Source organism: Wyeomyia smithii, chromosome 3 (genome assembly GCF_029784165.1).
Source record: "Wyeomyia smithii strain HCP4-BCI-WySm-NY-G18 chromosome 3, ASM2978416v1, whole genome shotgun sequence".
NCBI lineage: Eukaryota > Metazoa > Arthropoda > Insecta > Diptera > Culicidae > Wyeomyia > Wyeomyia smithii.
In genome coordinates this window covers 135,409,289-135,433,913 of record NC_073696.1, presented here as the reverse complement: position 1 = coordinate 135,433,913, position 24,625 = coordinate 135,409,289, and the positions used below count along the sequence as shown (strand labels likewise).

At 38.0% G+C, this 24,625-nt stretch overlaps 1 protein-coding gene across 1 annotated transcript in view; it reads left to right on the top strand.

The window, feature by feature from the left end:
- The window catches only part of LOC129728584 (protein phosphatase 1F-like), a 220,574-nt gene that overhangs the window by 105,076 nt on the left and 90,873 nt on the right, over nt 1–24,625 (top strand). Inside the window, exon 7 of the mRNA XM_055687030.1 lies at nt 6,725–6,889. Coding sequence (XP_055543005.1) covers nt 6,725–6,889 — 165 coding nt within the window. The remainder of the gene's footprint in view (nt 1–6,724; nt 6,890–24,625) is intronic.

The following is a 24,625-nucleotide window of genomic DNA, read 5'->3' as shown; positions in this document are numbered from 1 at the left end:
AAACCTGATATCGCCAAGTAGCAGGTACTTAATATTTGCTTTATTTTGGTCTTAAATCTTAAAAAAGAAAAAAAAAGCAGGATAGAAAATACTATCGGGAAAATTTTTCAGGTCGTCGAGAAAATAGCACTGATATTATTGATTGATATTGTTGAGTTTTGATTTGAATGGCCAGAAATCTAGCATGCTGAACTTCTTTGGTCGCGAAAATGCAAGCCGCTGAGTAACTAGCTGTGCTCACATGGGTTATTCAAATCCTAACAGATGTTATAAACTAGTTGAACGTTGCTCGGGGTCAACGGGTTTAAAATTTAGAATAATTTCTTATATTTTTTACTACGTCTGTAGCGCAACTCACTTTAGTAATATTATTTTATTTCATAAAAAAAATCTATGTTTACTAAAAACGTAATTTACCGTGCTTGAAGAAGCAAAAATTCTTCATTGGACGAATTCATATTTCCTTCAAACAAAACCGCTACTGGAAACTAGTAATATGACAACACAACGCATTTGCGACGCTCGCTCCAGTATGTCATAGGAGGCTTCACTCAACGCTTCTGTTTATTCCGCTTCTCAAACGCTCAACGCTTCGCTTCATTTGACGCCTCAGTATGTCAGTAGCCTTACTCTTATACAGACAAATAGCTAATTTAAAATGGCAAGGTCTATGATTCTGTCGACCGTGCTTGGGAAGCAATCATATTAACGGCTAATCAGATCAGACAAATTTCGCGCTTCAACAAGGATTGACCATTCTCAATAATATAGTTGCTTGTCATGATTTGGACTTGATAATTTTTGAATTTTGATTATGTGAAGATAATTTTTATGCTGATAATGAAAGCTTTTCGGATGTTGCGCTCATGACTGAAGGAAAAGATAATTCAGTACGTTCTGAGACACGGAGATGAAGCCAAATATATGTGTTCCAAATTTATTGTAAGGCGTCGTACACAAATTACGTAACGCATGAAGGGGGGGGAGGGGGATTGGGTCTGCGTTACTTATTGTTACGTAGGGGGGAGGGGGGGGGGTAGTAGAGACAGTTACGTAACTGTGATGTTTGCTCGAAATTTAAAATTTCGGAGGGGGGTCAGGCTGATCAGCGTTACGTAATTTTAGGAGGGGGGAGTCATGTCGAACGTTACCTATCGTTACAGGGGGGGAGGGGGTCTGAAATTTAGATTTTTAGCGTTACGTAATTTGTGTACGACGCCTAAGTGTAAATTGAATTGAATTGAAAATGAATTGAGAAAATATTAACTCTTCAATTAGGTTTTTATTTCATCCTGAAAAGGACAATTTGTTGTTCAATTCAATGTTTGATAAGATGCCGATCACATCTTTGCGTTATCACTGGCAGTGCGAATAAAGTATTTCTTGGGGGAAAATAAACACTGAAAAGTTTTCCAGAACGTTCTTTTCATTGCATGCATTTGCTAGTGTGCCTGCTATCGCTCAGAGACAGCATTTCACTAAAATGCCACACTGCATCAGCTGGCCCTGCTTATATTGATGCTGAGACCAACGTCAACCGCTGCGCTATCGCCGTTGCCACAGTAGTGGACGCTTCCGTTGCTATTGGTATCCGCTGCCCTGCATCGCCTGGTCCTGCTATCGCGCTCCGCTATCCGTTGCCATACCACAGCTGTGGCCGTTGTCCGCTGCACTGCTACTGCTGCTGTATCCACTGCTGCTGCTAAGGGAGGACTGCTGTTGTTGCAGTCTAGAATTATAATGAGCGCCTTCGGGTGAAACAGGCTCTTATATAGGCCAAATTGCGCATTTCAAATGGCAAGTTCTATGATTCTGTCGACCGTGCTTGGGAAGCAATCATATAACGACCAATCAGAGGCCGAAGTTTTCGTTTTGACAAGGCTTGACTATTTTCAATAGTACAATAGTTTGAAAAATAAAATTACAATTATCTGCATTTGGGAAGAATCTTGAAATTGGACATATTTTTCACTTTTTTCGGTTTTAGATTTTCATTTTACATCCCTATGTAGCCGAACTTCCTGAGAGAAGTATTCTACTTCAAAAACATACAATTTTCGTATAAATCGATTTTTATAACATAAGCGTTCTGTGGGTCCATTAAATAAACTCCGATCAACTTCAAATTTTTGTGGCTTATTATAGAGGTCAAAAGAAGCTTTTTCAGCCCGCCGCACATTAAGATCGAAAGTTTCAAAAACGGCCATATAATATATGGCCACTCTAATACACACTTTCTCGGATCAACTCAATTGACTTCTGCAAATGCACAGGACTTCTATATAGCACAATCCATGACAAGATTACAGCTCAAGAAATTTCCAGTGTAATATTTACGAAGTCAAGGGTTCACCAGAACCAGATGGGATTTATCTAGTGCTTTTACAAATAAGTAACGATATTTTTGTCCCATTTCTGATGGAGATGTTCAGGGCTAGCATGATACTAAGCTACATTCCTACAAAGATAACCTGAACAAGATACCTAACTTCCATATTTTCAATACATTTTGAACACGACCGATTTCCGACGGTTAGTGCTGCCATCTGATGACGTAAATTCTCATAAAATTGCCACTATGAGCAAAACCGATTTATAGTGCTTAGTCCATCATCGATCGTTGAGCTGTTCAAGATTGTATATGAAAAAGGTGTAGCAGTTTGGTCAGCGACGCTTAAGATAAAATGCAGATTAATGATATTGTCATTTTTTTGCGCTTAATGGTATTGCCATATTTTTTGGACTTCAAAGTACGAAAAGAAAAGTGTGAAATTGACTGTCAGAGTGGAGGTTTATATTGAGGAGTTATATTTATTTTCAGATCCCATTCTACACAAACTTGAAGTTTATTATGTCGCAAGCCAGGTTTCAGTACCATTATGCATATAGTCAGGTTCACCGGGGCACCCGATTTTTGCTTTATTAACCTCGGCAAGAGTGAAATACTTGGCTGTAGAGCGTGCTCATAGCGGTTATCAAGAATTTCTGTTTGAGAACTAAACATTCGTACACATTATTATCAGTTTCCGGATGCACCGTACAGTCGTCCACATGGATACTGAAAAAATTGTTTCACCTTTCAGCACTGCCGGTAACCGCAAGTCAGTCCCATCTGTAATTTCGTCAATTTTGAGGTAGCATCGGATTTTGGCCTAGTTTTGAGTATATTTTCAGATGAACTAATAAAAAAAAGTGGTTTGTTCAACAAAAGTAGAAATCAATACCAAGTCGAATTGTCCCATTATGCAAAGTAACCGCAAATCAGTCTCAGAAGAAAAATAACCGAAAGTCAGTCCCGATTTACAAAAAAAAACATGCATAATACAACAGTAAAATAGATGGGGAATGAAAAAGAGAAGTTCGATATGACCGTTTTGATGAAAATGAGTTATCTAGTAACAATTATCAATTATTGGGATTATTTTATAGTTTGAATTGCAAAAGAATTTATGTGGAGCAATTTTCTGTTAATACGAATTCAAGTCAATTTTTTTCTTGGTTCGCTTCTTCGTGGAAATATCCGGAAAATCTTGAGTAGCGAAAAAATTTCCATCAGAATTCAGGGAATCGTTCCAAGAAATCTCCAAAGGTGATGCTCGAACCACAATAGGATTTGGATCATCTTGACATTTGTTGTCGGATGAACCAACTGCAGTCCCGGCTTTAGTTTCTTTATCCGAGTCCTCACCGGATAAGCTTTCATCGGTTCCGTACATCATGAGATTTTCCAACGTCGACATTTTTTAAACGGTTCTCATGGACATACACTTCCTAACAGCGAAGAATTGACAGTTTTCCACGGCAACGAATAACAACATGTCAACACGCAGTATAGTTTCAACATGGCAATGTGGCTGACTTGCGGTTACTTTTCTCTTCGGTGTAGAATGTAACGGCAAGTCAGTCACACTCAAGGTTTTTATCATAAAACCAATGATTTCAGTGGTTTTTACAACGTAATTAGTGCAGGCTAGTATGCAAACTATATTTTAGCATGAATATTGTCAAAATAATTCATCTTAAATAAGTGATAACTGAGCGTGAATAAAATGTCTTTCGAAGCTGTTTTCTCGATTTAACATTTTTACAGATGGGACTGACTTGCGGTTACCGACAGAGCAGTCATGTCTTGGCCTTGTCGTTAGTTGATTTTGACGTTAAGTATACATCATATTAACAGTGTATAAATTAGTTTGACTTTTGCTCACGCGCAGCGACAATCATGTCCGATGAATTCTGCAAGAGTCAGGTATCTTGTTCTAGTCATCTTTAATTCCTAGTAAGTAGAGAGAAGTCCACATCATATTTATTCCTAGACTGGAAAACGTGACAGAACGAATCCTGAAGCATGCAGAATAATCCGTTTAACTTCTGTCGTTTTGAAAATGATGGAAAAAATCATTGATATACACATCAGTATATCATATTTGAACAGTAAACCATTGAACAAGTTCCAGTTTGCCTATCAGTCTGGTTGATTTACTGAAACTGCACTTCACATGTTAGTTTCAAAACTAGATAAGTCTTTTGAAGCTGCTAAAATAGTCAAAATCTCATTTACAAGAAAGAGAAAGTATAATATTGCAACTCTTAAGTTGGGAAAAACACAGTTGGTACTCAACCGGAACGACTATCTAGAATCTACAGCGGTTCTCAACCTGGGGTACGCGTACCCCTGGGGGTACTCGAAAGCCTTCAGGGGGTACGCGACAGAAAAATCAGTAATGGCGGACAAAGCAATTTTTCTTTATAATACTTCATTTATTGTTCAATCTTGCTCTTAAAACATGACTGTAGCAATCAAACAAACGTTAGTTCAATTTGAAACCTGAACTAGACTACCACAACATGATCTACCACTATTTTCTCCCACTCTGCGAGAACATTCCAAGCCACGGGGTACAATCGATATGACAAATATCGCCAAGGGGTACGCGAACAAAAAAAGGTTGAGAACCGCTGATCTAGAATATGCAATCTCAAAAGTAAACAACGCTCTTTGAGCTTGCAGCAATACCTTAAGCAAAAAGTGGGGACCGATCTTGATTCACTACATATACTCGGCAATAGTTAGACCCAGTGTAACATATGCTTCCCTAGTGTGGTGGCCCAAAACTACACAAATTTCATCTCAGAAAAAGCTAGATGAACTTCAACGTCTGGCAAGCTTATCAATGACTGGAGCGATGGCCAGTGCACCATAAACATAAACACACAATAAACAATATTTTCTACCCTTGCATCAACATGTACAACTTGAAGCCGAAAAAGGTGCTTAGGCTCAGGTGTTTAAAACTTTTCAGAAAGGTCTTAAGGGACTTTTACGAATCCTCAAAGAATTCCAACTCGAAGACTGGATGGACTGCAAGACTAGCTTCAATGTTCCCTTCAAGATGATTGAATCCAATTACAGCTAATGAGAATAATTAGGCCCTCAAGTTCGTTCAGGATTAGGAATGTTTTATACAGATGGCTCTAGAATGAGTGAATCTACAGGTGCTGGGGGTCCCTGGACCAGGAAACGGCATAGCAGTTCCACTGGGACAGTGGCCCAAAGTTTTTCATGCTGAAATAAATGCTATTTTAACATGCACGTATATTCAGTTTAATTTGTTATAGCCGGACGTTTGGCCGGTTAACTCCGTTCGGTTTGAAATGAAATTGGACCATAAAAATTGCAGTCTGGCCGGACTTTGGACCCGGTTTGATATTAACATCAATCAAACAATGTCAATTATGTCATAAAATTCCGAATTCAGGCTGACGGTTGATTCGGTGCTCTTCGACTTCTAAGCCCTTAGTATTGTTGGTTGATATCGATTTTAAATCAGGCGACTCTGGAAGCTGGATTCCGAACGTTGTAATTCCTTCAAAACATTCAGAGTACAACTCTTCTAAACTGTCTCCTGTTCTTAGTTTTTCGATTATTGCGTCAACGGCTCTAATGAGTGCAATAGAATAGTCGTATTCCATCATTCGAGCTTGCATTGCTTCTGTTGCTGGTTCGATCATTTGTAATACATTTCAAAAAATATTGAATCTCTCGAATCATTTCGCGGAAAGGAGCTAATATAGGCTTCACTGCAGTGTTCCAAGAAGCCCATCATAATACATAACTTAGCTGGAACCTTGGCCCTTGGTTCTCCCCTAATTTTCCTGCGATCTAATTCATTTTTCTTTTACACTACTACAAAGATTTTCTTGAAATCCGTGAAATTAGTCGTACACTTAAGAATCGCAAGCTGAACATTTGAAGAAATTGAGCAGAAGACACACAGCTTCGTTAATCAATAACGTTTAGCCTGTTAATACAAAGCTTTTACTCAGTTAGAGTAAAAATGGTTGAACTTGCGTACAAAGTTGATCCCCTGAAATTCAATTACACTATGTAAAACTGCTCATTCGCAAATACACCTCTTCTACTTTTTATACCAGTTTGGTAATCTTTTTGCGACAGAAAATTCAAAAGTAAGCATGTGAAAAGTAAAGTATTTAGATCTAATACAAAAAAATCCGTGTAAGTAACGTGAATCTTTTTACTGTTCACCCTATTTAGGTTAGTTATTGTATATTTTATTGTATATTTGAGTATATTTATTCGGAGTAGCTACGGCTCTAATAACGTCTGGAATATGTGTTTTTCTCTCCCTTCGATTTTGGACATTTTTGACATAAAATTTGTAACGGCTTAATTTGTCTATGTTTTGTCTATGTTTTATTTTAGGTGATGCTTCTTATAAGCCTTACGTAACAAGTGATCCTGATACAACGTGCATCAATTTGAACGGTAAAGAGGATTTCTTGATTATCGCCAGTGATGGTTTATGGGAATCTTTAACTGAAGACAACATCGCAATATTGGTGTACAGGCATATTGCTGCGAACAAAGGTAAGTGAAAAAAGTAGAGTAATTCCATGCGGTGTTTTTAACGGTGTTTTTAAGTTGTGATTTTCAGCTTTAATTAAAATTTGCGCGATGAAAGTTTGAAAATGTAATTTTATGAAACCAGTTTATTATAGGCTGTTCCTGAACCACGTGGTCATATTTTTATTACAGAGCCTTTGAGAAAAAGTTGTGAAAGTCGTATTTTTTGAGTAAAATACAAATTCAAATCACACAAAACAGCAGTGTGTTACTCTTTATGGTTTGTGATTGGAGAATTGAGTTTCTGACACTATTTTGAAAAGCAATGTTCGAAAAATCTATGAAAAATTGAAGGTTTAACATTTTAAATAATTTTATTTGTAATATAATTTTCTCTAGAAACATGTAATCTGACGGTTGCTTTCCTTGTAATAAACATTTTATTATTTTTTCAGTTCTACATTACAGATACAGATTTTCAGTTGGACATTCAAAATTACTGATATTGTAAACGATTTTATATGCTATTATGTTGAGGATAGTTATTTATTTAAATAGTGTATTCATACATAGGGTAGGGAACATTTTCTAAGCAGCTCTAGGAACCGCTTGTGTATTGAGACGAAATACTCGAAATGTGTTGGTTGAAATTCAAACAGAACTATATTAACCTGTTCTCTATCTTTTTCTCTGTCTGAACTTGTTTTCAGATTGTAAAACAAAGTAAGCAAACTTTAACAATAATCAATTGAATTTATCAATCGAGGGACACTATTCCAATCACCCGAACCTATTTTATGCAGTTTCCAACTGTTTTGCAGGCGTTTCTTTCAGCACCCGAAGTGGCTCCTGAATGGCTGCAATATAGGTCGATTTGTTTCTAATGCTGTTTGTTCACAGATTTCTTTGTGATTAACGGGATTTCTTATATTCGTAAGACAGCTAGACAATCAAAGTTTTCGTTTCCATCGTTGGAATCGTCGATACTGGTTAAAATTCAGGAGTTTAAGGCCTGTTTTCTTCGACTGATTAAAATAGGCGCTACTGCTTAAGTCGTTCCTTATACCCTATTACACTTTTCGCTTATAGGTGAATTTTGTAATCTAAAATTATAAAAACAATCGAGAGGTAAACGTTTGTGTAAATTTGAAATTTTGAATTTTTTAGTTGAAACCTGCTTATGATTAATTCTTACTGCACTATTTCGGGGTATATTCTGCGAAAACTATAACCAAGGTGTAACGTCGGTAATACTTGTGTAACCACATGATGGATTACAATAACCAATATATCGTTAGATTGATAAAATGATAAACAATTTTGTGAGATTTCAATCATCATATTTACTTCATTTTTCACCAGTGAAAATTGGAAAAAGGTTTCAAGGTTGAATTTGCATGAATTACGAACCAATTACGTCCGAGCACGCCTGGCATAGACAGTTGACAGACTCTCCCCGTCTCAAAAGGTCAATTATTGCTTTGCTTGCATGAGCCTAGACTGTCTTGAAGTCTCGAAGGCTAAGCTTTTTCGAGAAATAGAAATGAATAAAATAAATATTCATTTCTAATATCAGCTGAAGATACAGTGATGGCGATAATAATGAATACACTTGCAGTCTTGGATAGTTTTCCATATTTGCGCACTGATTTTAGTTTTTGTGTGATGTCTGCAGACACTTTTCAGAAGAGGTGATTCCGAACGTTTTTTTGCGTGTTTTTTAAGTTGCGAAAAAAAACACTATTAAAATATATATACAAAATATTCCAAATTAGCTTTAATTCTCTACATATCGTTAGAAAATTGACCTTTTACGTTGCAAAACTCTCTTTCAATACTTTGAGGCTTGTCCTTTGTTTCGTAAGCCACATAGAGGTAAAATTTCACACTGAATTGGCCACCATACAGTAGTCTTGACTTTCTGAACAAGTTAGCTGAAAACCGCAACTTTCAAGGTTGTCAAAAACACGAGATATCCGTCTATTTCAGGTGATGCTAAACTTATCGGCAGGTGTTGCAATATTCAATCTTGGTGTTGCAATGCAATACTCAGTAAAGCTATTCCAAACTTAGTGTATATCTGTTGGTCAGTAGAAAGGCACGCACACATAGTACGAAGCATTTTACTTAATCGGTTGATGTAAAATCCGCTTCCCCACATACCTATTGCTGTTACTTGAGAAATGGATGAGTTAAATGCTAGAGAAGGAACGCTCCGCTTTGGCGGCCAATGAACGAGTGAGAAATTCAATTCGATGGTTTGCGCTTCTATAAACGACCAATATTTGCCATCACCAGCTTTCTGCTGCTTCAGAAAGAACCGTCCGCTTTGCCGGCCAGCGAACGAATCAGAAGTATAATTCGATGGTGTTGCGCTTTTATAAGCGAATAAGAAGTAAAAATGGCATTTTGAAAAATAGAAATAAATACTAGTGTTTAGTGATTGTTACATCAAGGAAACCAGTGAAAAGTTGTCCTTGACATCAGAGTAGAAAATTTGATCATTCTTTGTCCAACCTCGAATATAAATAGATGTTTTTTGTAAAAACTCTTAAGTTCATTTGAACCAAACAAGTTGGGCATATCATTTTGGCGACGATGATCTCAAGAATCCACGAACATGGCAGAAGATAGAGTTGATGAGCAGCCGAAACCAAGAATTCAAAACATGATTCTTTGATTTTACAGCAGATGGGGCCCGGCAGCAGCAGCCTCAGTATCAAACCCCGGAGCAGATTTTGGAGTCCCTCTCATCGAACATCACGGAATTTGTCTTCGACGAAGAAAACGGAGTTACGTTCGGACGCTGGCTTAACAACTACCAGGACCTCTTCGAGAACGATGCAGGTCAGTTGAATGATTCGGTGAAGGTACGTCTACTTTTCCGGAAGCTGGACACCCATTTGCACAACCGCTATCTCAACTACATCCTGACAAAGCTTCCCAAGGACTTGAAGTTTGAAGACACAGTCAAGATTCTCGATAAAATCTTCAGGCATCAAACGTCAACCTTCCGGAAGCGGTTCATGTGTCTGCAGTTAGTGAAATGTGAATCTGAAGATATTATCAGCTACGGCGGCAACGTCAATCGAGCCTGTGAAAATTTTCAGTTCCATAACCTAACACCGGACCATTTGTGCCTCATTTTCGTCAGCGAATCGAAAACCACAAAATATGTGGTTGTCTGGGCAAAGACTACTTTCATTGCTAGAGCATGAGCATTGACGACCGCACATATCGTAGTTGCACCTCCGTGATTGACCTGAACTAGTGAAGTTGCACAGAGAACCACATAGATAGCTTTTGGGATGTTATACCATCTTCAATGTACAACAATTCAGTAAACCTCACTATAGAAAGATCAATAACGGCGCCGGCCACGTCCTTACGGTCGTTGGGAAAAAATAGGAAGAGGATTGTTAGTTCGACAAACGTTGTTATGAGACCGAGTTCACCTCTGCATCTCTACGAATGTCACATGAAAGGAATTTGTGTTAGTATGATGGGGTAGGTAAGATCAGGATTCGCCGTGGTAGGCAATACGATCAAATATTTGAAAATTCCGCGAATGAATTTTAAAACATTTTATAAATCTGCAGAAACAAAAGCTAGGCGCAGCACTCAACGAGCTGATTTCGGTTGATTCGCAGCCACCGATTTTATTTCCTTTGAGAGTTGACTACGCGATACGACTCTCCAGATCACCAGCTGCCGCAAACCGAACTCAAACGATTGATTATTTGATTGATTGAACAAAACCTGTCTTTATTTTTTCTTACTTTAGAATTAATAAAATTGATATATTTGATACTAAAAACCAATATTGTGAACAATAATTATATTTCGCTATAACGTTGTTTCAAGCCGCCACTATACGTTATCCGGTTGTCATCTTCATCACATGTGACATGTGACATGTGACTTATATTCGAACGCGAGTTGTAAGAATGTAAATTATTTCTGAACGCGAGTAAGGCCGCATCGAGCCTTTTCTTGTGTTAAACTATATGAATATTTGCAATCAACATCAATCGTCAACGCAAAATACTTAACAAAAGTGAAAAATGGCTAAGTTTTACACACTCAAAGCTAAATTAAAACTAGACTAAACTAAACCAAATTTTAAAAAAAAATCCAAACACACACATCAGCCAAAAATGTCTTAAATTAGGTGTGTTGCTTCATAAGCATAATTATAAAAAATTCAGCTTGAAGCAAAAATAATCATTCAAAAGCTAGAGAAGTCATGAATACCAAAACGAAAACAACGCATATGGAAACTATGTAATTGGAAAAATTCAGATTAAGAATGTCAAAATATTTCAACAGTTGAAAAATGTCGCGTAATAGACAAACAGCACCCTTGTGCTACACCCTTCATGCGGTGCAAAAAAAAGAACAATTCACGTGCCAAATTACTACTCTATAGCAAAGTTACACTTTAGTGACGAGTTTGACGTTGAAATGAATCGCTAAAGCTTATGCCATGCTAAACACGAAGCGGCGCGATACGCGTCTTTTCAAAAGTGAAAAATAATAATACCTACAATGAGAAAACATATGAATACGCTGCGCTTCGCGCCATCTCGTCTCGGCATAACATCAGCCCACGCAGATACTAGGGAGCCTATACACCAGAGAGACGCAGAGACACTCACCGTTAAGGCAACTGTCAACATCAAAACGGATAACGGCAATGCAAAATTATACAGCTCGCCCGTTTTGATGTTGACTGTTTTCGTAACGGTGAGTGTCATTTCTCTTATATACAGGTTCACTAGTCTTGATGTTGACAGTCTCCCGAAAGGTGAGTGCCCCGTCATCTCTCTAATATACAGGTTCACTATCAGTTATGAAAAGAAAGTATTTGATTCGGTCGGTGAAACTACCAACAGTTTTCATAAAAACCTCGATATAGGGCAACCTCGATATAACGTAACTCGATACAACGCAACTTCCACCTCGATACAACGTAACCCCCCTGAATATCTCAAAATTAAAGTACAATTATTTCTGTGGTGTATAATGCTACGAATAAATGTTTCTATTTAGTTTTGAAACTAATATGTATCGTTAAATGGGGTGAAATTGTTATTCTTTGTTTCAATGTTTTGTGACTGGTTACGTCTATCTACGAAAACTGTCTTAAAGGGGCATAAGGCAGGTCTACACATACTGCCAGGTGAAGGAAAATAAGCCCTTACGCATCCTTGAGCAACCACCAAAAGTTTTGCATCATTGAAAAAATAATTATTTTCGTGCTTCGATATAACGTAACGAAAAAAGCTTTATATCGAGGTATGACTGTAAAAATTTCCGTAAATGTAGGCACTTATCTTAGACACCGAAGCAACATTCACTAAGTCAAGCTTGCCGCCGCTCGCAAACGAACGAGCATAAACAAACCGTTTCCATGAATACAATTGCCACTCTTTTGATTTCTGCCTCGCATCAGATGGTGCCATCGACGACGAGCAGCGTAACACAGAAGAGGAGGTATCACTGCGATGAACTTGAAACACTATACACTCTCCCGAAAGGTCACCAACACAGCACTGCGCTTTCTACGCAGCCATTTGCAGAGCGATAAACTGCACTAGAAATCAGTGACAAAATTAAAATTCCTGAATCTCCTCACTAATAATAAACTTCAACTTCAAATATACTGGAATCAACCAGAAATTCCCTCGACTACAACTGTCACAGGAATTTCACAATTTCTTGGACTATGCACCACAATTCAACGCGATTATTACGGACGCAATAAATAAAGCGTCTACACACTGCGGGCTTTCTCTCGCTCTCTTCTGGGTAAGAATACTTTCCATGCTAGAGAATAAAAAGCCTGAATCACCAATTACTCTCCAATCGTTAATTGATGAGTATCAACACCTTGTCAATTCAAAGGAAGACACCACGATCATCGAGCAATAAAGCAGCGGCTCGAAATCTACAGTTCACGCCGTCAGGGGCAGGAAGAGCGCACCGTATCAGCGAAAATCTTCGAAACAAGAAGGAGAGAAACCGAAGATACCATGTTGGCAATGCGGTCGAATGCATTTTGTGAAGGACTGCTTTTTCAACAATTACCTTTGCAAGGACTGCAACCGCATTGGCCACAAAGGAGGATACTGTTCCTGTTCGAAGAAAACGAATCAAATGATGCAAATATCCTGAAGGCTCCTGCTTCTAAAGATCCACCAGCTGAACATGAAGAAGTTCAAGAACTTTTTCCGCCACCATTAGAAGCTCCACCACACCTCATGGCTGAAGAACAACAACCCCTCGATCACATAGGGGGAACTGGATGAAAAAAATTGGGTCCAGCTGAATTTTTCTCTGTGGTATAGTGGGGCATGGAAATATCTGATTTTTTATACCAGCATTAATATTTGGGGGCTTTACAACGATGCAATAGCATTTTTACTTTTCTGTTTTTACAACATTTAGTGAAAATTTTAGGAAGAACCCAAAGTCAAGCAATTGATGATGAGGCTAGTAAATTCTGTTCATACACTTGTTCATACTGTTCATACAGAACAGTCACCAGACCTGACTGCTTCTGTTGGATAAAAAAAAACCCAAATCTTTTAGTTTTATTACGAGTGCGGTATAGTATGTACTTATATACGAAATGATAGTATGTAGATACTGATAGCAACTAATTGGAAGGAACGTTTGCATTTTTTTGAAAAATGAAACAAAAACCTGTCGAAACACCCATTTTTGGGTTAGCATGTGGTAGAAAACAGTAAACCACACTGAATAAAGTGAAGAATACTTTGAGCTTAGTATGTTTCAAAGGTTTTGAATGATACAGCGATGTTCACATATAACACGGTTGTAGACCTTTTCGAACTTAATGAACTTCACACGTCAGCCCCAGAAACAACACCAAAAGCGGGAACATATGCATGCATTAAATATATCTTAGATTTTAATCTCCAAACAATATTTGTGCTCACTAAATTTACTTATCAAAATTAATTTATTGGAGAATTAGAATTTTGGTTTTCAAATAAAATCTCAATTTACAAACATATATAGTTTTCGATGGTACTAGAGTTTCCAAAAACATAACCCTTTATTTTATTTCAACATCATACCACAAGCGGTACAAAAATCTAAAATCAGTATTCTATTTTCGACAGTATTTTAATTATTAATCAATCAATTTATGAAAATATATTTTAGCAAAATTATTTTAGGCTGAAAGAAATTCAATTTTTGCACCCCTCAGATGATTAATGCCTTCAAGCACTACTGAAATTTTATTCACCTTGCAAGCAGTGCCGCCAGATTCACAGAATAACTCATACTTAAACGATAGTTCAAAAACAATAATGATGACTGTCTTTTGTAGCAGATGACGTTTACTGTATACGGATTATAAACTACTTGTAATCGTTTAAGAGGTTAAGCTGAATTAATGTATCCTAATTGGGTGATTCATTGCTTATAGAACTACTGTATAAATGTTTAAAGGTTTAAAAATTCGGAGATTTCAGTAGAAAAGTCAATGTTGCACGTAATATGTAAGCGATAGAAACATGATGTCTTCGGTAAAGTTTCTTGTTTAAAGATAACCTAAAACTTTGTCGAAGACACTTTGCGTCTATCTCATTCTGATTAAAAAGTAATTTTTTTATCTTACTCATCGGTGGATTAATCACCCATCTTTCTACATTCAAAGCATTTTTGAATATCCTGAAACTTCTCCGAACATACCCTCTGGCTATAATCAACATTTGGATCACTATTCAGGAAATTATACGCACAAACGGCAAAATAAAACACTGTGCAATGGAAATATTGAGCTTTAGTGGCACTTTTGACAAAATGCATAGTTTTCCATCACATGTAAAAACGCCAGTATCTCAGCCCCCCGATAATATATCAAGGATCTTTTTTCATGTAAATTTTCGTCTTGAATCCCGCTTAGCAGTAAAAATTTCAGTTCTTGATCAAAAAATTTTTTATGTGTTTTGAAGTGTTTTCTCTAAAAATTAAGAGAAAAACTCACTTTTTTGTGATGTTCAATGGGCTCTGTGAGTAAAATAATTGAATGCAATGCTGAACCAAACTGAAGCAAAATATTCAAAAACAACTCCACAGAAATAAAAAAATGTATAGAAAAATTTAGGAATCGAACAGATTTAAAAAGTGCAAAAGGGTGGTAGCTTGAAAAAGTCATTTTTTCATAAATCACGTTTGGGCAACCTGGAAACGATTTTTTAGAAAGTCGAAATGTTCTACAAAAATGCTATAAATAACATTATCATTCAATTTAGGGCTGAGCACCTTGACTTTTTCAACATCGATTTTTGGGACACCCTAGTGCACACCCATTAGCAAAGACAAAAACCGTTTTACGAAAATAAGTTAGTAGGCAATAAGCTCACATGGAGGCGCATGAGTGTAACGTTTCGAATAAGGACGTATATTTTTGAGGATTTTTCTTCGAAGAGGCACGTCTGTTTGTCTGTGAGACAGGTCTGGTTAAATCGCACGTATTATTTTTGAACGCGATTTGTAAAAAAATATATTTTCAAAAACGGATCGTGTCGCATCGTGACACTAATGTGTCAACCTTTTTGAATATTCGTAGGTAGTACGTATTTGTCGTATTTGTACTTGTCGACGCAAAAATTTTCTGCTTAAGATAAAAACCGGCAAAGCTCCGTGCATCCGAAGCCTTGATAATCGAGCAATTCTCGCTGAAATCAGGCTCAAATAAACACTGTCTTTATTGACATTATTGTTCATAACTCGCGCGGAATAGTCCTCCATGCCTTTGAAATTTATGAGCGGTGATAAACTGTTTTTCCTTTCTTTGTGATAACTTACTTTTAATTTTTCCGTAACATATTGATGTTTTTTTATCGATCTTCCGTTGTATATGAATACAAGAATGCTTTTCAAGTAGGGTGTATATGTTTCGCACCGAGGTGTACTCTGTAAATCAACATACTTTTTATAAACTAGACTAGTGGTGCACTTCAGCATATTGGTTAAAACAGCTGCTTTATCGTTCAAATAACCAATTTTTAAGAGAAAATTTAGTTTGGAATATCTGGTCCAGTATTTTGTCCTTACTATATCCTCTAGATGTTGATCATTCTCAATTGCCTCATGGTTGGATAAGGAACGGCTTAGTCAGTGATGCCTATTTTAATCAGTCGAAGGAAACGGGCATCAAACTCTTGAATTTTGATCCATATCTACAAATTCAATTACGGAAACGAACATCAATTATCTAGCTGTCTTACGAATATATAAAATCGTTTACCACAGAGAAAACTTTGAATAAATATCAATCGAAAAAAACAACCCAAAATGTCGCCATTCAGGCGCCACTTAGGTGCTGAATATGAAGGCAATAAACATATTCTTTTGATAGAATGATAAACTTGCCTGATTTCTTTGGCGTAAATAGGAATCCCGCAAGTAGGTATATCTTGAATGGAAAAGGCAAAAAGTAAATTTGTAGCCCGAAGGCTTGCACCATATAAGTTTTACCCAGAAATACTAATACATATTAGACTATTTGTTTCCACAATATGCCGAAAAATGTTTTGATATTTTTATAAATGTGGAAATTGTGAAATTGCTTACTTCATGAATCTTATTGAAAATTGTTGGTTATATGTTATCAAAAATCTTCAATGTTTGTAAGTACTGCTTTAAAGACAAATAATAAAAGTTTGTCTTATCGTATGTCATACAAAGAATGATATTTTTAACCTAATAAAATAGACAATTTTGATACACCGAGCAAACAGTACTACAAATGAAATCAAAAGCGTGCAAATCTTATAAACCATCACTAAAAACATGAGTTAATCCACCTAGTTGTGAGATCTAGCCTTCCCGGTCAGTCAAAAATAACAAATGTTGATATTTTGTCACGAACTTTTTATATTAACTTGTGTTCTAAACTTGGTCTCGTTAAGGGGTAATTTCCACCAAAAAAATTTTTTTTCTTGTTTTTTTTTATTGGCTTAAATTATGCTAAACCTATCTCAGAATCAAAATCTACATCGCCCAAGTACTGATCTAAACTCAAAATTCGTTTAAATCAATTGTTACCGAACAATTTTTATGATCCAAAATAACATTTTTAGTTTATTTTGGCGATGCTCGTTTTTTTAATTTCAAGGCTTTGTAAACTAGTAGAAGTTACCTATGATCTATATCGTGTTTCAAATTTGCGGTATAGAGGTCGCTGCATCAAGTTTGGACCGTTACAGCGTCTCTACAGCACGTTTTTACTCACAATTTCCCTTTGTTTAGTCTATTAGCCGTTCTCGTTGTGTACGTTCTTTGTTTGTGTTTTACTATACTTTTTAACTGTGATTTATATTCAAAAGTAGGGTATCTGCTCTATTTTCGTCAGATATTACCAATTATCGTCCGGGGGGTAAATGATGTCCTAGAGCGTTAGTTTCTTGCATGATGGTTTTTCATAAAGCAGAGTACCTCTCTGCAAAATATTAGTTTTCTTTGATTTCATTAACCCCCCGGACGATAATAGGTTAAACCTGATGATAATAGAGCCGATACCCTACTTAAATATGAGTGACAAGTTTGAGTTTTGCGTGGGGTCGGACGCCAACTGAACTGCGTCAAAGTCAATGAGCATCGCATGTCTGTTATCGCGAAAGAGGCTAGGCGCAGCCTTACATCGGATAAAAAAGGACGAAGAGGAAAATAAAGTCCAGGAAGGACAACTTAACGGCGCAGGGACTGAAGGTAAAAAAAATATTAGGGGTTTTATTATTGCGATTGTTAAGATTTATAGCATTTTGAAACTTCAATCGCGTTTTTCTCAAAACCATGTTTTCAAAATCGGCGAGTAGTAGAACTGGGAACTTTCCCATCCGATCAGATTGACTTGAAATTTTAACTGTAGCTTAACTAGCGATACTTATGTAGATAATGAAAAAAAAATTGTTTTGGTTCTATGTGGAGTTGGGCGCGACTTCTACTGCTCGCCATGCTTGTCATTCTCCTCAGTATGTGAAAGGAGAGGAGAAAAAATTCACCGCGCACTTCCCTTCCAGTATGTGCCTGCGTGTAGCAAATGCTTTCACCACACTGCTTCTTTCTCACTCCAAAGTGTCCCAACCAGCTTACAGAGAGACAAACACACTTCCAGCTCACCCCATATCTGATAGAAACAAGAGGGGTGAATCACTCTACAGAGAAAACGCAGAAGTGCACAACAGTGTCCAATGGCGAGTAGTCCGGAAGGTGAAAAAAACCTACCGGTAAAAATGTAGTCCTCGTGAAGCTACCCGATCAAACGATTATAACAAATGGGTAACACAAATATATCTGAACTTGATAGAAATAACAAAGTCTGTAATATTCTTGATATGCCAGAATGATAAAAAGCACAGAATTATATCAAATTCTGTTATCATACACTTGAATGTTCAAAAGTGTGTGTTTTTAAAGCATATTTATAGCAAAACTTGTTATTCAATTGACAAAATATTTGTTTATTCTAACTAATTCTGATCTTTTTCTGCCAAAAACCTTACAAAACTTGCTATAATTTGTAATGATCAGTAAGTATATTTGATAGGAATTTTGATATTTTAACTATTAACGAGACCAAGTTAAGAACACAAGTTGATACAAAAAGTTCGTAATAAAATATCAAGATTTGTTATAATCCTGATAGTTTTGACTGATCGGGTACGAACGGATTCCACCAGAGTAAATTCGACCGGCACGAGCAACGCAGTCTATTTTTTTTTCTCCCAATCTCTTTTCCTCTTCTGCCATGCTCAAGAAACCAACTGTGAAACGCACCGCAGATAGCTCTGCAGTGTAATTATTGTGCGTGAAGTCCACACGTGTAAGAAAGTACACCATAGTTCATTGTCTCGCAAGAGAGAGATTTCGGATTTCACCGCAGTGCGTTCAGGTAGCTCAACCAGGGTTGATATTTGTTGACACTCTTGAATGAAAGTAAAAAAAAGCATCCATTAACGTTATTTTTTTACAATCCTTTCAGAGTTCTCTCTTCCCGCTTTTTGCATGGAAGTGAACTGTCAAAACACCTCATTATATTTCATGCGATGAAAGCAAGACAACAAAATCAGTTTATCAGTTAACGAAGATTGTCAAGGCATCGGTCAGTGCCAGTGAAAAAATGTTTCGGTGAGGTTCATTTTGGTTGAGTGGACTGTTTGTTTTTCTTTTTCGCTTTAAAGTGAAGATCATTTGGTTGGATTTGTTGTCAAATTTTATTCCGTAACCGTGAACGATGCGCGCGACCTATTTCATCTTATAGCGAATTTCTTTATTCCACCAGCTCACCTCGTTTTGACCTGGAAGCGCACTAACTGCTGTCAAAACCCTTCTTTATTCGCTCGATTTTGACCCAGTTTTGACCTGCCGTGCTGCCCGATGCGCACTGGAAAATTTGTCAGCTTCAACCCACCACCGCAAGTGCTAAGTTCGTAAACAATTATCTGGCATCTCTTTCTTACTTGCGTCTTAAATGGCGATGACGTTTTATTATTCCTCGGCAGTTTTGCCCGCACACAGTGGAATAAAGAAATTCGCTATTAGTATAACAGCAATTTACTAGGACGAAAATCTAGTGTATCTGAAAGAGTGCTGCGATCATTGGAAGTGAAAATTGAAAATGATTGGCTATAATTTTTGAAGAATTTTGCTGGGGAAAATGCCCTTTATCAGCACTGAGCTCAAGAGAAAAAAATCGTTTGTCGCTCTCTTCTAGCATGAGCGTATTGATTTGCTCTTTTTTTTTTCTTCATCTATAATTTATTTGACACGGCACAAATACAATTTAATGTTTAACGGCGCCAATTATATCTGGTAGCTTACTTTCTAAAGTATCTTAATAACTAAAAGCAAATTTTTTATCCTCGCTGCCGACTACGAGCTGAAACTAAATCTAACTTAAAGCTAGAATGTTTTGCATTAAAAGCACTGATTTGTTGTTTGATGGTTTTCCATCGCCATAGGTAAGCAGCATATTGAATATGTTCCGCTGCTGGGCCAAGATATTACGGACTGGCATATTGGGTTGTCTCCCTCGGGACCTGAGAGTATCGTGCGGGTCTAGTTGCTGTTTCCGGATCCGGGGTCTTAACGTGTTCTTGTCGTTTGGTTGGATGTAGGCGGAAGGGAATAGGATTAAACTGGGGCGTGGATGGATTTCAGGAAAACGTATATAAGGGACATGTAGGATAGGTCACGGCTCGCCAAGACATCACGAACAGGAACAGCCGGCTGCCTACTTTCGGCCTGCAGGGAAGCTATTAATTTAGACCTGGCGTCACGGTGTACAGGGCATGACCAAACCACATGCTCTATGTCGTGATAACCCTCACCACAGGCACAGATACCACTTTCCCCGAGCCCAACACGACGGAGATGCGCGTCAAATCTATAGTGATTGGACATAAGCCGGGATATCACGCAAATGAAATCCCGACCTACATCCAACCCCTTGAACCACGGGTTCGTCGACACCTTGGGGATTATGGAATGTAACCACCTTCCCAGTTCCCCTCTGGTCCAAGAATTTTGCCAACTGATGATCGTATTCTGACGTACAAGTGCGAAAAATTCATTAAAGGCAATTGGTCTTTCATAAATATCACCGTTTGTTGCGCCCACCTTAGCCAAAGAGTCCGCTTTCTCATTGCCCGGTATCGAGCAGTGAGAAGGGACCCACGCTAAAGTAATCTGAAACGATTTTTCGGATAAAGCACTCAGATGTTCCCGTGTTTTCCCCAGGAAATACGGAGAGTGCTTAACATCTTTCATCGATCGGAGAGCCTCAATGGAACTGAGACTGTCCGTAAAGATGAAATAATGGTCCTTGGGCATTTTTTCGATAATCCCTAGGGTGTACTGAATTACAGCTAATTCTGCGACGTAAACAGAAGCAGGATTATCGAGTTTATGGGAGACGGTTAAATTGTTATTGAAAATACCGAAGCCAGTGGACCCATCAAGAAGTGATCCGTCAGTGTAGAACATATTGTTGCAGTTGATGTCTCGATACTTATTGGAAAAAATTTTGGGGATCTGCTGCACGCGTAAATGATCCGGGATTCCACGAGTTTCTTCTATCATGGATGTATCGAAAAACACAGTAGAATCAGAAGTATTTGATAAGTCGACACGATTTGGAATATTCGAAGAAGGGTTAATATTTTGGGACATGTGATGGAAATACAATGTCATAAAACGGGTTTGAGAATTAAGTTCGATTAACCTTTCAAAATTTTCAATCACGGGACGGTTCAAGACCTCACATTTGATAAGAATGCGAGAAGACAGGCTCCAGAAGCGGTTTTTCAATGGTAGTACTCCAGCTAAGACCTCCAAACTCATCGTATGGGTCGACTGCATGCAACCTAAGGCGATACGCAAACAACGATATTGTATTCGCTCCAGTTTGATCAGATGTGTGTTTGCTGCGGAGCGGAAGCAGAAACACCCGTATTCAATAACAGACAATATCGTTGTTTGGTGAAGCCTTATAAGGTCTCCTGGATGGGCTCCCCACCATTGTCCGGTTATTGTACGAAGAAAATTCACTCTTTGTTGACATTTTTTCAACAGATACCTAACGTGACAACCTCAGGTGCCTTTAGAGTCGAACCAGATACCAAGATATTTGTGTACCAAAACCTGAGAAATCGTTTTACCCATTAATTGTGTTTGAAGCTGAGCAGGTTCATGCTTCCTAGAAAAACTACTATCTCAGTCTTCTCCGGAGAGAATTCGATACCTAGCTGTAAAGCCCAAGCAGACAAATTGTCCAAGGTATCTTGCAATGGTCCTTGCAAATCGGCAGCTTTGGCTCCTGTAACAGAGATTACACTGTCGTCTGCAAGTTGTCTTATCGTGCATGAATTTGCCAGACATTCGTCGATGTCATTTACATAAAAGTTGTAAAGAAGGGGGCTTAAACATGAGCCCTGGGGAAGACCCATGTAGCTAATGCGAAAAGTTGCCAAATCGCCGTGCGTAAAATGCATGTGCTTTTCGGACAACAAATTGTGCAAAAAATTGTTTAAAATTGGAGAAAATCCTTGTCGGTGAAGTTTTCCCGAAAGAATGTCAATAGAAACGGAATCAAAAGCCCCCTTAATGTCCAAGAACGCAGACGCCATTTGTTCTTTGCGAGCATATGCCAGCTGAATATCTGTTGAAAGCAGCGCAAGACAATCATTCGCCCCTTTGGCACGGCGGTAGCCAAATTGAGTATCCGATAGTAGGCCATTTGATTCGACCCAATGGTCTAAACGACGGAGTATCATTTTTTCCATCAATTTCCGGATACAGGATAGCATTGCAATCGGCCTATAAGAGTTGTGATCAGAAGCTGGTTTCCCTGGTTTTTGGATGGCGATCACCTTCACTTGCCTCCAATCCTGCGGTACAATGTTTTGCTCCAGGAACTTATTGAACAAGTTCAACAAGCGCCTCTTGGCATTGCCGGGTAGATTCTTCAACAAGTTGAATTTAATTCTATCTAACCCAGGCGCGTTATTGTTACAGGACAGGAGGGCAACTGAAAATTCTGCCATCGTAAAAGGTGATTCTATCGCGTCGTGGCCCGGAGACGCATCGCGAACAATATTTTGCTCAGGAACAGAGTCCGGACATACTTTCCTGGCAAAATCAAATATCCACCTACTTGAAGACTCCTCGCTTTCGTTGATCGTTACGCGATTCCGCATTCTTCGGGCTGTGTTCCAAAGAGTGCTCATCGATGTCTCCCTCGACGTCTCGTTCACGAACCGACGCCAATATCCGCGTTTCTTTGCTTTAGCCAAGCTTTTAAGCTTGGTATCAAGCTCCGAATACCGTAAATAGTCGCCAGATATACCTCCCTTCTGGTAGGCCAAAAACAAGTCGGATCTTTGCGTGTAGACATCGGAGCACTCTTGGTCCCACCACGGAGTGGGAGGCCGTTCTTTAATCGTTACGCCGGGATATTTCTTCGTTTGGGCTTGCAACGCGGCGTCGAGAATCAAGCCCGCGAGGAGGTTGTGTTCTTCAAGTGGTGGATGATGTTGAATCGAATCGACCGCTTTTGAAATCATTTCCTCGTATAACTTCCAATCGACATTCCGTGTGAGGTCATACGGAATGTCAACTGGTCGCATGCGAGTTGACCCGTTATTAATTGAAATAAGAATAGGCAAATGGTCGCTACCGCGAGAATCGAGGATTACCTTCCATGTGCAACCCAACCGTAGCGACGTCGAACATAAGGATAGATCCAAAGCGCTTGGGCGCGCTGGAGGTGATTTGCTCTTTAGTGTGACGGCAGTTGTCTCCGCAGTGCAAGATGTTCTCCTGCACTCTAGAGGTTTACTGAGGAGAAAAGACAAGCATGCTGCTCGCCGCGGAAGAACTTTTAAAAAAAGCGGTTCACGGCAATCGCTGCACAGCCGCCATTTTGTAGAAAAAACAGCAATATATTTTTCTATTCTCCGAGGGTTGCTCAATCCAACGATATATCATTGTATGTAACCTAACATCTCACATGTCCTTTAAAAAAAATGTTTTTTTTTAGCATTTGGTGGATATTACCCCTTAATAGTTAAAATATCAAAATTCATATTAAAGTTACTTACTGATTATTATAAATTATAGCAAGTTTTGTGAGGTTTTTGGCAGGAAATGATTAGAATTAGTTAGAATGCACAACATTTTGTTAATTGTGTAAAAAAAATTGTTATAAATATACCTAAAAAACACACATTTAAAAATTTAAAAACAACATTTAAGTGTATAATAACAAAATTTGATATAATTCTGTACTTTTTATCATTCTGGCATATCAAGAATATTACAGGTTCTGTTATTTCTATCAAGTTCAAATATATTTGTGTTACCCGTTTGTTATAATCGTTCGATCGGGTTTCTCATTCGAACTTTATTATTTGTTGAAATAGATTTACACAAACACTTCAATATTTAGAAAAAAAATTACATCTCCATAGTTTCGGCTGTATTTAATTCCATTGTAAATAAGGCGACGTAAATTACGTAACACAAAAAATCCAGTTTTCAGACCCCCATATGTAACGAATCATGACGCTAACGCCTACGCCCTGTAAAAATTACGTAACGCTGTAGAAGAATTTGCCTAATAAAAATGATAGTTTTTTGAGAGTCTCTAGAGATTTTTCCTTGATTTCGAACAACGCCATGAACATAATCAACGGGTCGTGAGTTAGAGTGCTGGGTGGAGTCGCCTCCCCGGGCGTCGGTGATTGGCACAACAACAGTGGCGGAGCTAGACCGACGAAAAATAAGCGAGAATAAAAAAACTCAATCGATGTTGAGGTCAGAGGCGTCTCGTCCACCTGTTCAACCTGTTCATAGGACAGGTAGACAATTTCAGAACAATTACTCGAATTATTTCTCATTTGTAGCATGGATCTGACATCATTAAGTTTTCTTGTAACCTTAATGTTATTTCGAACATTCGAACATTTTTTTGATTTTCAATTTATTTCCACCAATTTCAATTTCTATTTATTTCTCCACCGTGAAGAATATAACCTGGCTAAACTCACTCTACACTACTCAACCCACCCGCAACACAGCTCACCCGTAATACAACACAACACAACGAGATAAGCAGTAATGACTACCGTTTGTTCAAATCATTTATCTGAACTAGCATTCATTCAAACACTTCTCTGCATTTTCAAGTACTATAGCGTACGCAGCCAGTTATGTACA